A 12,308-nucleotide genomic window follows, 5' to 3' on the forward strand; every position below is an offset into this window, starting at 1 on the left:
CTGTGAAGTCATATGCCAGCTGCAAGCAGTTATCACCACATAAGGTTATGTGGGCTGGGAAGCATGCACAGATGCCTTCAATCAAATGAGTCTAAATGGAGTAATCTACCTGAGTACATGTCAGAATCCAGATTATGCACTACAGTAACGCCCGAGTAATTTTGTTAAAGTATCTTTCTGGAATATCTCCCTGAGAGATGACTGACCCAGATTTTTCAAGACTACCCTAATGAAACCATTACCACTGTCCTCAGACAATACCTTTTCCATCACCTACTTAAGACCTAAAGCAATGCCTGTATACGGCTGTATACGGTTGCCAGTTTGAATTTTGTCACTCTGTGATCCCGTGAACTTCTAAGTATACAGCTAAGATTATCTCATTTGCCCCCAGGGCAGGCATTTCCTATATGGGCCCCACCTCACTGTCATAGTCACCGATCTGCTGCGCATCTGTCCACCCCTCTGAAACGTGATTAACTCAACAATAAAAGTCGGTATGTCACTTTGTGTCACGATGCAAATTTGCAGCTGGATTGCGCAACACGTTGTCTACACGTTATGTCAGATTAGTTGGGCAGCTCTCTCTGAGTATAGGTGGTATAGATTGAAACAACACAACTGATAATATTATATTAGACTGATCCCGCCCCTCTAAGCTAGGGAGAGTTGGTTCACGGGCAAGCGGAGCCCATCGCAGTTGAGTGTTGGAGCAGCCCACTCCTCTCTGCAGTATGCATGTTCGTCAGGGAATCCGCGACGCGCTCACGTCCCAGCAGTGTACTTCATCGGCCAGAGACCATCAACTCAAGAGTCTAGGATAATAAAATTGGATGTGGCAGGCGGACCGGAGGCGGAAAGCCCGGAGTTACCGCAGGAATACAGTACTACTAAGGGAATACAGGCTGGCTCTCTCCTCTGAACGTGGACAATCATGCATGTGCTCTTCTGGGGCTTGGGGTTCCTACTATTCCCTGATTTCTTGAATGTAGTCGCATCTACGGGGACATTGCTTTTGAATTCAAGCACGGGTAAAGTATTTTGCTGTGACAACCCCCGCATTTCTTAAAATTTCTCATGCAGCTGTTTTCTAACACTGACGGCAGAGAATGAATGAGTTTTGAATTCAGTCAAGCGAATGACTTGCAGCGTTTAGATGCCTGAAGTTCACTGACTATCGTTTTCTGACTAAAACAACAGATTTTCAAGACAGAAACAACTTTGATAGAATAATAATCCTTAAACCTTTTTACCCACTGATTTATAATGTAAGTAGACTGTTTTTTTAAACCACATTTACATTCTTCTACCTTTATTCCACAGTAAACGAGGAGATCGGCGCTTATGAGGTTGTAACACCGGTGCGAGTGAATGAAGCCGGTGACAAGTTTCCAACCAGTGTGCACTTCAAAAGGAAAAGGCGAAGTTTGGATGAGGGCACAGGCAATAGCACGGATCACTGGGCCTCGCCGAATATCCACTACAGGATATCTGCTTTCGGACAGGACTATCACCTCAACCTGACGTTGGATTCGGGATTTATCGCACCTCTCTACACTGTGACAATACTTGGAGTAGCCCGAGGAGAGAACGTAACGGATTTTGCAGCAGATGAGAGAGAGGAGGAGGAGGAGGACACGGAGTTAAGGCACTGCTTTTACAAAGGACAAGTAAATGCACATGCAGAGCACGCCGCAGTCATCAGTCTGTGCTCTGGACTGGTGAGTTTTTACGCGCGGTTGTACTCGTCGTGCGCGTGATCATTTTACATTCACTTTACTTCTGCAGCATGAGGGCATAAAAAGTTGTGTACGTGTTTTGGAGACTTTTGAGTGAAGCTGTAGTTGATTTAAGAAAAAATAAATAAAACTTTGAAAATTGTTCAAAATTGTATTCGTGGTAGGATCGTGTAGTGGGGCGCATCCAGAAAGTAAGTAACTGATCATTTACCGAGAATCTCGGTTGTGGCTTGCTGCAAAGAGCCCAAGTCGGCTGACTGCACTCAGGTTTACTCCACATTTGTGTCTCTTTCTGGTCCACCGGTAGTCGGTGACGTCTTTAAGACGAAGTTGTTCCAGCTCCCAGGCTTCCTAAAGAGGGAGTCCTGATGAGTGATGCTTTGTAGTGGAGGAAAAGTGCACTCAGAGGAGTTTATACATAGAAACCACAGTGAGGTGACAGACAAGAGTAATAAGCCAGCTTTGTTCCCAAATGACAAATCAAACATAAAATGCTTTGAATCCTCTGCTCTGCAGGGAACTTTTGTGGGGCTGAGCTGACATTTATGAAGCATATATTATTATTTATCCAAAACCTCCATCCTAAAACAGGCAATGCTGCCTTTCATTGCAGTACATTCTAAAATAACTTATTGTAGTGAGATCCTCTTTTGTCTTGCCAGACAAAAGTTCAAGTGCAGGCCTTTGCAGAGTAATAGAAACAAAATGTAAGCAGAACAAACAGCATCAAATACTAATACACATAGCCAAATCATTTTTTCCTTATGATACACCATATATATATTTTACCATTGATTATCTGGGAGTAGAAACATATGGCAAGCAAACATTATACCAACCTTACCCCTCAAGCTTTCATGATGGTTCTCCATATGTGTGCTTTACTGTCCACGAATCTTATCTGGAACATCCTAGACCTCTAAGTTAACCAACTCATGCTAAACATGCCAAACGCATACAAGGTTTGCAGCATACTTGCCAAGAACATACAGTCTTAGTGTTTTCCTGATAGACATCAACGGTCTCACATTTAGACCTTTCCTCTGTTATAACATGAATGCAAATGTACTTTGTTTTTACCACTGAAAGCTGCTATGTCTGTGTTTTGCTTATTTTTTTACATTCCTACGTTAAGTACAAACTGGTATGTGATCTGCACAGAGCTCAATACTAAAAGATCCTCGAGATATAGATTATTCTCCTTGGTTTTATAAGCACTTAGAGAATATAGATAGCTGTAGCCTAACTCCTATGTGTCTTCTCTGTTACCCAGCTCGGCACTTTCAGGTCTCCAGAAGGGGAGTATTTTGTGGAGCCCCTTCACAGCTATCAAGGAGAACACTATGAAGAGGAACACACAAAACCTCATATTGTATACAGGAAAAGTGCACCGAAGAAACAGACCACTGAGGAGACCTCAGCTTGTGACACTTCAGGTACGGTACATTATATGATGAGTAAGCATGTATGCCATTAGGATATATAACAGACACGGCTCTGTACCTAAAACGTCAGATCCAGACCTTGCTACTGAGGTGCTGTGTTTGACCAGTCAGCTGACCTAAATATCTGCTCTAGTAAACCCTCACCCAGTGTCCTCTTTCTATCAAAACGGCATACTTCTGCTGCTGAGCATGGACCTCCCAGTGTCTAGAAACAGTATATATTGGTTAGATGTAATTGGTTAATGCACATCTTAGTGCTTTAGTGCGACAGGGGACAGAGTGATTAGGCAATTTTGACATTTGTGTGCCACTATGTACATGGGACCTTTAAATTGGTTTGCGCAGATATAATCACTCAAATTTAAAGTCTCCACTATCAGCTGTAACAGGAACCAATTATATAATAGTCAGTGAGCTATTACAGTAATTGTACTAAGGCCCTCTTGGATGATATGCTGCTTATCTGGTTAATGCAAGCACAACTTTTCAATTGGTGGGAGGGGCCTCTTTTTCCTTTTATTTGCTTTTTTTTTTCTTATTGTATGGAGTTGAATTCCATACATAAAACTATATCGTTGTGGCGCACTGAAGAAGAATAGTTCATTTCTGACAGCAAAAATGGGTCCAAGCTTTTCCTCCTGTGCTTGTCAGGCGGTTGAAGTTTTATGACAAATTAATGCTAGCTGGGAATACTCAGTTTGACAGGGGGATTGTGCACACATGCACAAACACATACACTTTGTGAGGCAGCGAGCAGAGGAGAGGAGACAAAGTAGACTAAGATTTCAGTGTTGATACTGAAGATCACACCTAATCCAAACCACACAGGTATATATTAGTAGCTAACCTTGTCTTTTGAATGGGAACTTCTCAGAATCTCTGTTAGCTGAAGTTTGGTCTGTTTCCATGTCTTTTTCCTGCCATGTGATGGTATGTGTCTCTGACCATCGAGCACCCTCAACATAAACCTTTACTGAGGAAAAATTTATCCCTCATCCTTCATGCTAATGTATTTATATTAGCATAACCATAGCTGTGTAGCTAACCACTGCATAGTTTATATGTCACTGCTCTTTAGTCCTCCACAGACAGCAGAGTTTGAACATTTAGGTTTTTTTTTTTTTTTTAAAAACTACCTTAATAAGAATCTGGCTCATCATTTCTAGATTGGAACTAGCAACATAACTTCCTGCTAACTTCTAACGTCACTAAACCTTGTAAATCCTCTTTTTTTTAGTGAATTATTTTTATTGGAGCTGTACTGTTTTTAACTTTCAGTGATGCCTCAGTGTTGGGTTGATTTTGGGAACCGAAGGAATGCCTGGACTCATAAATGACTGTATATATTTTGTACATATATTATTTATTGCAATTACAGCTTGAATTTCTTTTGGCACCAATGTGGAACAGTACTTAAATTTTATTGTAGTACTGTAGAAAGTATGACTGTGCAATGACCATAAAGAGTTAAAGTGAACCCGAATGGCAGGGTTAGGGTTAGAAAAAACCCCCCACCATCAAACTAATAATGCAACTGATTAAATATTAAAGTAATTAAAGTTCTATATCTAAATAAAAAATACATTCTGCCATAAATAGGCTACAGTCAGAGATGTAATGACAAGATTAAAGTATAGTATGAAACTATCCTGGCTTGCATGTCATGCTATAGCCTGCACAGTGCAGTACCCACAGCTGCAGTACAGTAATGAGGAGGTTTTCCAGCTCTCGCACAAGAAGAATCATTTGGAAGCTCACACTTATATCGCCTCATCTCAGTTTACTGGCTGAACTTCCTGTTGACTCTTGTACTTCCTCTGCTCCTTTGATAAGAAAGTTGGTAGACCTACTTCCATGAAGATGTAGTGTAAATTTTTACATAAGTGATGGCAACTTGAAACGGTAAAATAATCAAAACTAAAAGCAATAAATATGGAAATCGTTTGTCTTTGTGTGCTGGAGATCCTTCTGAAGATGCTTGCTCTCACTCCATTTGAGTGATTGTTTGTGTTTTCATTTTAGCCTCAAGTGACATAAATGAGACTAAACGCTATTCTGGACACGATTCATTCAGCCTTGCACAAAGTGCTATTGAATCTGTAGACCATTCTTTTTATTTTGAACTGAGAATGGAGACACAACACACACACACAAACAATGTACTTTTGATTTGATCAAAATCAGTAAAAAAAAAAAAAAAGAAGATAAAAGACAATAAGGAATTAGAAAACGGGCAGGGACAAAATATGAATTTAATATTTAATCATTCACACTGCATAAAATGCCAAAAGGCTTCAAACTTCTTTGGCTGTTGCATTTGACCAGCCTTCAGCTTGCACACAGATTGATCCCTGATTGACTGCAGTGAGCTGACTATGACCGCTCATGCAAATGTGTTTTTTGTTAGAGTGGTGTATGAAAGTTATCCAGTGGTAGCCTTCAGTTTATCCAATGTGACATACCAAAAAGAAGCTGTTACTAGCCACTCCAACAGACTACAGTTTTTAACTATACAAACAAAGATGGAGCTAAGGATGCTGTAAACATATCATACAAGAAAAGACTTTTAACATGATATTTTACAAAATACTTCTCAGTTGAATGTGAAAAAAATATACATGGATTACATTTCTTTCTTGCGGGTGTTTAGGAACGGCAAATTGATCTTTAGCACTCTTCATTAATCATCCCTCATAAATGGTGACACATTGGTAATGGTCTAGTAAGGATGATCTGAAAACAAAAAGACTCAGCAGTTCAGCAGATGTTATCTAAGGACATAAAACCTTTCCAGAGTTAAAGAAAAATGCTTCCCAGTTGTTGGATTGTTCTCGTTTGATGTGTGCACAGCAATTTGTGTACTCTTTTTATGGCTGGGTTCCAGGTTTACCTTGCCTGAACTCTTTGCCCTCTTTTCCTCCCTTTTCTGAGAGAAAAAAAAGGCACTTCAGGCAATGTTCATTTGTCAGCAAACTCTTTTCAGTGGAGGGGGGAGCTTATTTTGACAATATCCACTTCCAGATCTCATATAGCTCCATCATTTAAAAGTTAAACGTGACTTCAGCTTAATAGCAAACACATCTTCTTGACAAAGAATGAATTATTCCTTGCCTTGTTTGAGCGAATATGCTTCCAGTCTTCTCAGGCCTGCACTCTTGTATATTTACATTTGCTCCATTTCTTTTGGCTTCTCATTCTAGGACACAAACACAGACATAAGAGACACAAGGTGAAAAGAAGGCCAGCGGCTGGGGTCAGCACTGTGATTAAAGCAGTCCCTGTGGTCAGTACTGGTGTATTCAATGACCTGGAGTCACTGAGCGCTGGCCTGGCCAGCAATGCTTTGCTCAGATCACAGCATGGCAGTGCTAGCGCTAGACCGTCAAATGATAGCAGCGGTGACTCAGGACCTCACAGGAGATCAAAGCGCTTCCTCTCCTACCCGCGCTTTGTTGAAGTTATGCTGGTGGCCGACAGCAAAATGGTGGAGCATCACGGCAGCAACCTACAGCACTACATACTCACGTTAATGTCTATAGTAAGTTCTGATCTCTATGTTTGGTTGGTAGAAATCTTTTGCGCAGATATGGACAGAGTAGGACATCTTCGTGCACACTGATGCACTAAATGTACACACGTGTTCCTCTTTGCTGTTTGCTGTTTGTGCTGCAAGTCAGTCAGCCTTTGGAGGAGAGTTGAGGGAGGTAAAAGGGCACCTTAGGGCAGGGGTAAACAACATTTTCAAACGGCTCGGGGGAAGAGAGGGCAGCTTGAGGGATAGCCTGCCTGACAGCTTTGATGAATGTTAAAAAATAGGCTCAGGTATGTTACTTAGGCTGCATACTCTCGACCACTTCAAACACCAGTTTCCGCCTGCATCTGGGGCTGAACTGAAAGTCCTGGGGAGGCAGCGATGACCCATATTCTAGTCTGGGGAAAGGCTGACTTGTCCACAGGGGCTCAAGCTGTTATCATGCTGATCCTTCAATCAAACAAAATCTCTGGTACTTGCTTGAAACTGCAAGTAAGCAGCCCATAAAACCACTAGCACTAAATATACAATGTCACATCCAATCTGGCTCAACTTAATTTAAACATTGATTTTCTCTTTAGGTTTGAGGTCACGTTTTGTGTCTTTGTTGTTTTTTTCAGGTGTCTTCCATATACAAGGACCCCAGCATTGGAAACCTGATTAACATTGTGATTGTAAAGTTAGTTATAATAAACAACGAGCTGGTAAGAATACTTAATTTGCTTCCACGCTACAACATGGTGCACGCTCCTATAATTTATTATTTTTTCTGTGTCCTTCTCAGGATGGTCCAGTTATTTCATTTAATGCACAGACCACTTTAAAGAACTTCTGCATCTGGCAGCAGAGTCAGAACGTCCTGGATGATAACCACCACTCCCATCACGACACTGCCATCCTAATCACCAGGTGCAAGAGGAATTGTGGAAGCTTTCATTTTTCAAAATGCAAATATTCCGTGAACCAAAAATGTAGAGGGATCCTGACAAAATTCTAAAATGTAGACTAACAATGACCGAGACCAATTATCTTTGTTTTCACCACAGGCAGGACATCTGTAGAGCGAGGGATAAGTGTGACACCTTAGGTAAATGCATATTTGTTCTTTTTCTTTTTTTTGTAACAGAGTGATACAAATTATAGTAGAAATGTACATTAAATAAATACAAAAGAAAATGAACTGAGCTTCTTCTTATTCAGGACTTGCAGAGTTGGGGACCGTGTGTGATCCCTACAGGAGCTGCAGCATCAGTGAGGACAATGGACTCAGTACTGCATTCACCATTGCCCACGAACTTGGACATGTGTAAGAGCAGCTGACATTTTTCCACTGATTTGTTTTTTCATCAGTCATAAATACTTGGTTTTGTTCTTAGTTACACATCACTAGAGCTTCAGAACACTTTCTAGGAATTTATAACAGCTGATACCATAAATTCTGCACATCTGGATAAAAAAATGTATCCCTGCTTTTCATTTTGAGAGCAAAAAAATCTGTAACCTGGATTCTCAGAATTGAATTTAAACCACTTCTTGGTTTCCTTTGCCCTTCAGCAAACTCTCCACTGTCCAAAGTCCTGAGTAAGCGTTCTACTCTGGAGACTGTTACAGACTTTAATAGTCCTCATCTCAAACAAATGCTCCTTTTCTTATTATTGGGTTGCATGTTTATCTGCATCAGGCTGGGGCAGCATGCTTGATGACTGATTTGCGACAAAGCTCGGTGTTGTAGGCGGACAGCTTAGCAACAAGGAGTGTGATGCCGTACCTGTCCACCATCGACCGGGAGCACATTTGTTTACCCTGCAGGAGCTTGAATGCTTCACTTATTCTTCTCTCAGTTTTCATATAATTTAATATCTTTCTATCCAGTCTTGCCACAGGCAGGCAATACAAATGCTGTGCATTATTTTGTATAGCAACCTTGAATGAGTTTCCCAAAGCCAATAAGATGGTGACAGTAGAAAAATAGAATTGCTGTTTAGATGTTGCTGAAGAAATGAAGTACAGTCAAACACAACACAAATTGCTATTTGTCACTGCCACTTTGTGAAGCACAATAAAACATATCAAGAAGTTGACGTCCTGCCAAGAAGCAATAACCACACTGGCAAAACAGAGCCATGCAGGGCCATGGAAGTACAGCTAGTGGGGACATTTGAAAATGCTCTATTTGTTGCTTGTTAATATAAATAGCTTTTTTTTTTTTTATGCCTGAACATGTTTTTTTCCTCTATTCTTCCAGGTTCAACATGCCTCACGATGACAGTAACAAGTGTAAGGAGGATGGAGTAAAGATTCAACAACATGTGATGGCTCCCACACTTAATTACAACACAAACCCTTGGATGTGGTCCAAGTGTAGCAGGAAGTACATCACAGAGTTCCTTGAGTATGTCATACTGTTGTCTTCATCATTGTTCCAAACATGCATGGGGAATAGAACTGGGAAAACGTAGCAAAAATGACCCCCTAAAACCTGGCTAAATATTCTTTAATAACTGTGCAGGTTTACACAAACACACACACGCCAACACACACAGTGCATTGGTAGCCACAGTCAAACTGTCATCATTTCTCAGGGCTGTTGCACCCTCTGGTCTCGTCTCTCGTACACACTGAGAAAGACCCAGAACTCTTGGAGTAATAATATTTAATGACCTACCTCCAAAGCAATGCATAGTATCCCTCCATCCTTGACTTCCTGAGTTCCCCACCACTTACCACATATAGCTAGTTCAACACAAGACGTTTTTCAAGATGTTTTTGTGCAGAAAAATAACCACTCCAGCTGTACTGAGTGTGCTTTCTGTCTGTTTGTTTCTCTTGTTTTTATCCCTTTTCTTTAAGTCATTTTATTTTTATTTCTTAATAGCACAGGATATGGTGAGTGCTTGCTCGATGAGCCCGTTTCTAGACCGTACGCTCTCTCGCAGCAGCTGCCCGGGCGGATATACAATGTCAATAAACAGTGTGAATTGATATTTGGGCCGGGAACGCAGGTGTGCCCTTATATGGTAAGCGGACTCGGTGTGCAAATCTGAACTGTCATGTTGCACGTGGGGGTCTCAGAGGGGAGCGGAGGGAGTTGAGATTCAGTGCAGCAGAGGTTCTCGGATGACTCTGAAGCCTTTAAAGTCACTTGCCACGTTTAACATGTTCTCTTCTGAAACACAAGCAAAGTGAAGCCAGATTTAATTTGAATTTAAGTTAAAAAAGTGACATTTCAGTTTAATAATACAGAAATGTCTTTAAATATGTGACACTATAGTTTCTTGGCTTGTGGTTTTCACTCAGTCTAAAAGGTCACGCAGGCTTAGAAATACCTGGCAAATGAAATTGTTGATGCAGCAAATTTAGTGTAGGGAGGCATATTGTTTGATAGAATGTGCTAAATTGGAAGTCTGCTGGCTTGAGTCCATGCTGTATATTAATGGAGTTGTTTACAGTCAGGGAAATAAACATGACATTTATGAGCCATAGCTTGTTCTTTTAGTTTATTTTTTTTCCTGGAATCCCAGCATTGACTCTTAATGTGTGTGTGTGTGTGTGTGTGTGTGTTCGTGTGTTCTCAGACCCAGTGTCGAAGACTATGGTGCACAAGTCCAGAGGGCGCCCAGCGGGGCTGCAGGACTCAGCACATGCCGTGGGCAGATGGCACCGACTGTTCACCTGGAAAGGTAAGAGTAATGCTGATAGTGTAATGCATTAGTGTGTAAATGGTAAAGGAGAAGACCCTTGAACTGATTTTAATTAAGCCGGAAGCTTGGGGATAATTAAGTAAGGGGTGGAATGCCATATTTTAATCACTTCAGTTCGGCTGAAGGTGGCGATTTAAGCCCACCACAAGAAAAAAAGTCCATGAACCTTAGTATTGCCTAGTGTTGGTGGCCAGGAAGAGGGGACGTTATACACTGAAAAAAAGGCCATGTTGGATTTACTCGATTCAATAGTGGACATTGGTTGCACACAAATGTTTTGCTTTGGCAGAAACTTAAACAATTGTGTTCAATCAACACAACTTTTTCATATTCAATAAACTTGTGCATTTTGTGTTCATAAAACACGATTGAAACATGTTTAGATGAAGTAAGTTGAGCTCTTGGAATATTTTAATCCTTCACAATTTTGTCATTGTATTTCAACACTATTAAATAACATTTACCCCAATACTACTTGCTCATTTAAATACTACATGTTGTCTTCATATTACATAATGTTCAACAAAGTCTAGAGTCTGGTTAACATAAAAATTTAATGGATCTACAACAACTAACATCCTATCTTTATCCTGGTTGCAGGGGGCTGGGAAATAACCCTGAATTGTTAGGCAGGGTACACCCTAGAAAACTCACAAGTCTGTCACAAACAACCATTTGCACTTACATTGACAGGTAATTTAGAATCATCAATTAACCTAACTCTACCAACTGCACGACTTTTAACTGTGGGAAGAAACCAGAATACCCTGAGAGAAACCAGTGCAAACTAGCCAGATTGTGGATTTGAACCCAGGATCTTCTTACTGTAAAGCAACAGCACTAACCACCATGCCACCAATCCAGACTTAACAAAAGTAGGAAAGCTATGATTTCAAGGCTTGATGCAGAATTTTTTTGTACGTTTTTGTCCTTGACAGGTTAATCCACAATAAATAGCAATAGCATGCACGTGGTGTGTCGTAGTTGTCTGCCTCTTATAACGCCAGTGATTTTCCTACAGTTTGACATCTCGTGCGATCTTGTGAATTTCATGAGTTCAGCAACTAACCACTCTTACTAGATTGTATCATGTCCTCTCAACAAGGACAAATTAAGTTGTTGAATTTCGTACAGATCCTTCATGATTTAATTACGTTCATAGAAGCATGTAATTATTGTGTTTAAATTACAAGTTAATTTAAACATGTAATTTTGTTTTTAATGTAACAAACACCCAATTTCCTTTTTTCAGTATACCAAAAAAAGTAAAAAGAAAAATCTTGCTATTGTTGGTTTTAAATATTCCTTTTTAGTTGGATTTATTAAATGTTTTCTTATGTCATTTGTAATATTTGAGGGAAACACTGGCAGGTTATCTCAACATAATGGACGATAATTTGTTGTGCAAAATGACAAAACAAGACTTGCCAAAAGTCAAGTTTCCACTGACACATGTAAACTCTTGTTACTAGTAAATGAGTGGTGGAAAGCTATGAATGATGCTTACTCTGCCTGAGCTTATAATGAGAACTTTTGCACTGACTTCCTGCTTCCTGTCACTAAGACTGAGACATGAAAGCACCATGGACCAGCCGAACTACACCTCCAGGTCCCAAGACCTGCAGATGCACACACACACAGGCACACACTTGTTTTCATATCTTAGTGAGTACATCTAATTGACATAATGGTTTCCCTAGCAACTTACCCTAACCCTACCATCAAAATCGAATGTCTAACCCTAAGCCTTAGCGTAAACCTCACCATAACTTTATTGTAATCGTAACACTAAAACCACATTTTGAGCCTCAAAAATGCATTAAAACTTGTGGGGACGGGCATGTTGTCCCCATAAGTCCCTGTTGGTCCCCACAAGAATAGTAGCATGCCA

General features: G+C 40.5%; 1 protein-coding gene across 1 annotated transcript in view; it reads left to right on the top strand.

The window, feature by feature from the left end:
- Nucleotides 1-712: 712 nt before the first annotated feature.
- The window catches only part of adamts9 (ADAM metallopeptidase with thrombospondin type 1 motif, 9), a 44,689-nt gene continuing 33,093 nt past the window's right edge, over nt 713-12,308 (top strand). The window contains exons 1-11 of the mRNA XM_085273350.1: nt 713-1,031; nt 1,324-1,721; nt 3,013-3,175; nt 6,385-6,722; nt 7,337-7,420; nt 7,501-7,625; nt 7,763-7,803; nt 7,917-8,022; nt 8,962-9,108; nt 9,592-9,733; nt 10,292-10,396. Coding sequence (XP_085129476.1) covers nt 935-1,031; nt 1,324-1,721; nt 3,013-3,175; nt 6,385-6,722; nt 7,337-7,420; nt 7,501-7,625; nt 7,763-7,803; nt 7,917-8,022; nt 8,962-9,108; nt 9,592-9,733; nt 10,292-10,396 — 1,746 coding nt within the window. The 5' untranslated portion in view covers nt 713-934. The remainder of the gene's footprint in view (nt 1,032-1,323; nt 1,722-3,012; nt 3,176-6,384; nt 6,723-7,336; nt 7,421-7,500; nt 7,626-7,762; nt 7,804-7,916; nt 8,023-8,961; nt 9,109-9,591; nt 9,734-10,291; nt 10,397-12,308) is intronic.

This window comes from Mchenga conophoros, linkage group LG5 (assembly GCF_057382185.1).
Source record: "Mchenga conophoros isolate Kocher_MC1m ecotype Shallow Benthic linkage group LG5, M_conophoros_male_GT1.1, whole genome shotgun sequence".
Taxonomy (NCBI): Eukaryota; Metazoa; Chordata; class Actinopteri; order Cichliformes; family Cichlidae; genus Mchenga; species Mchenga conophoros.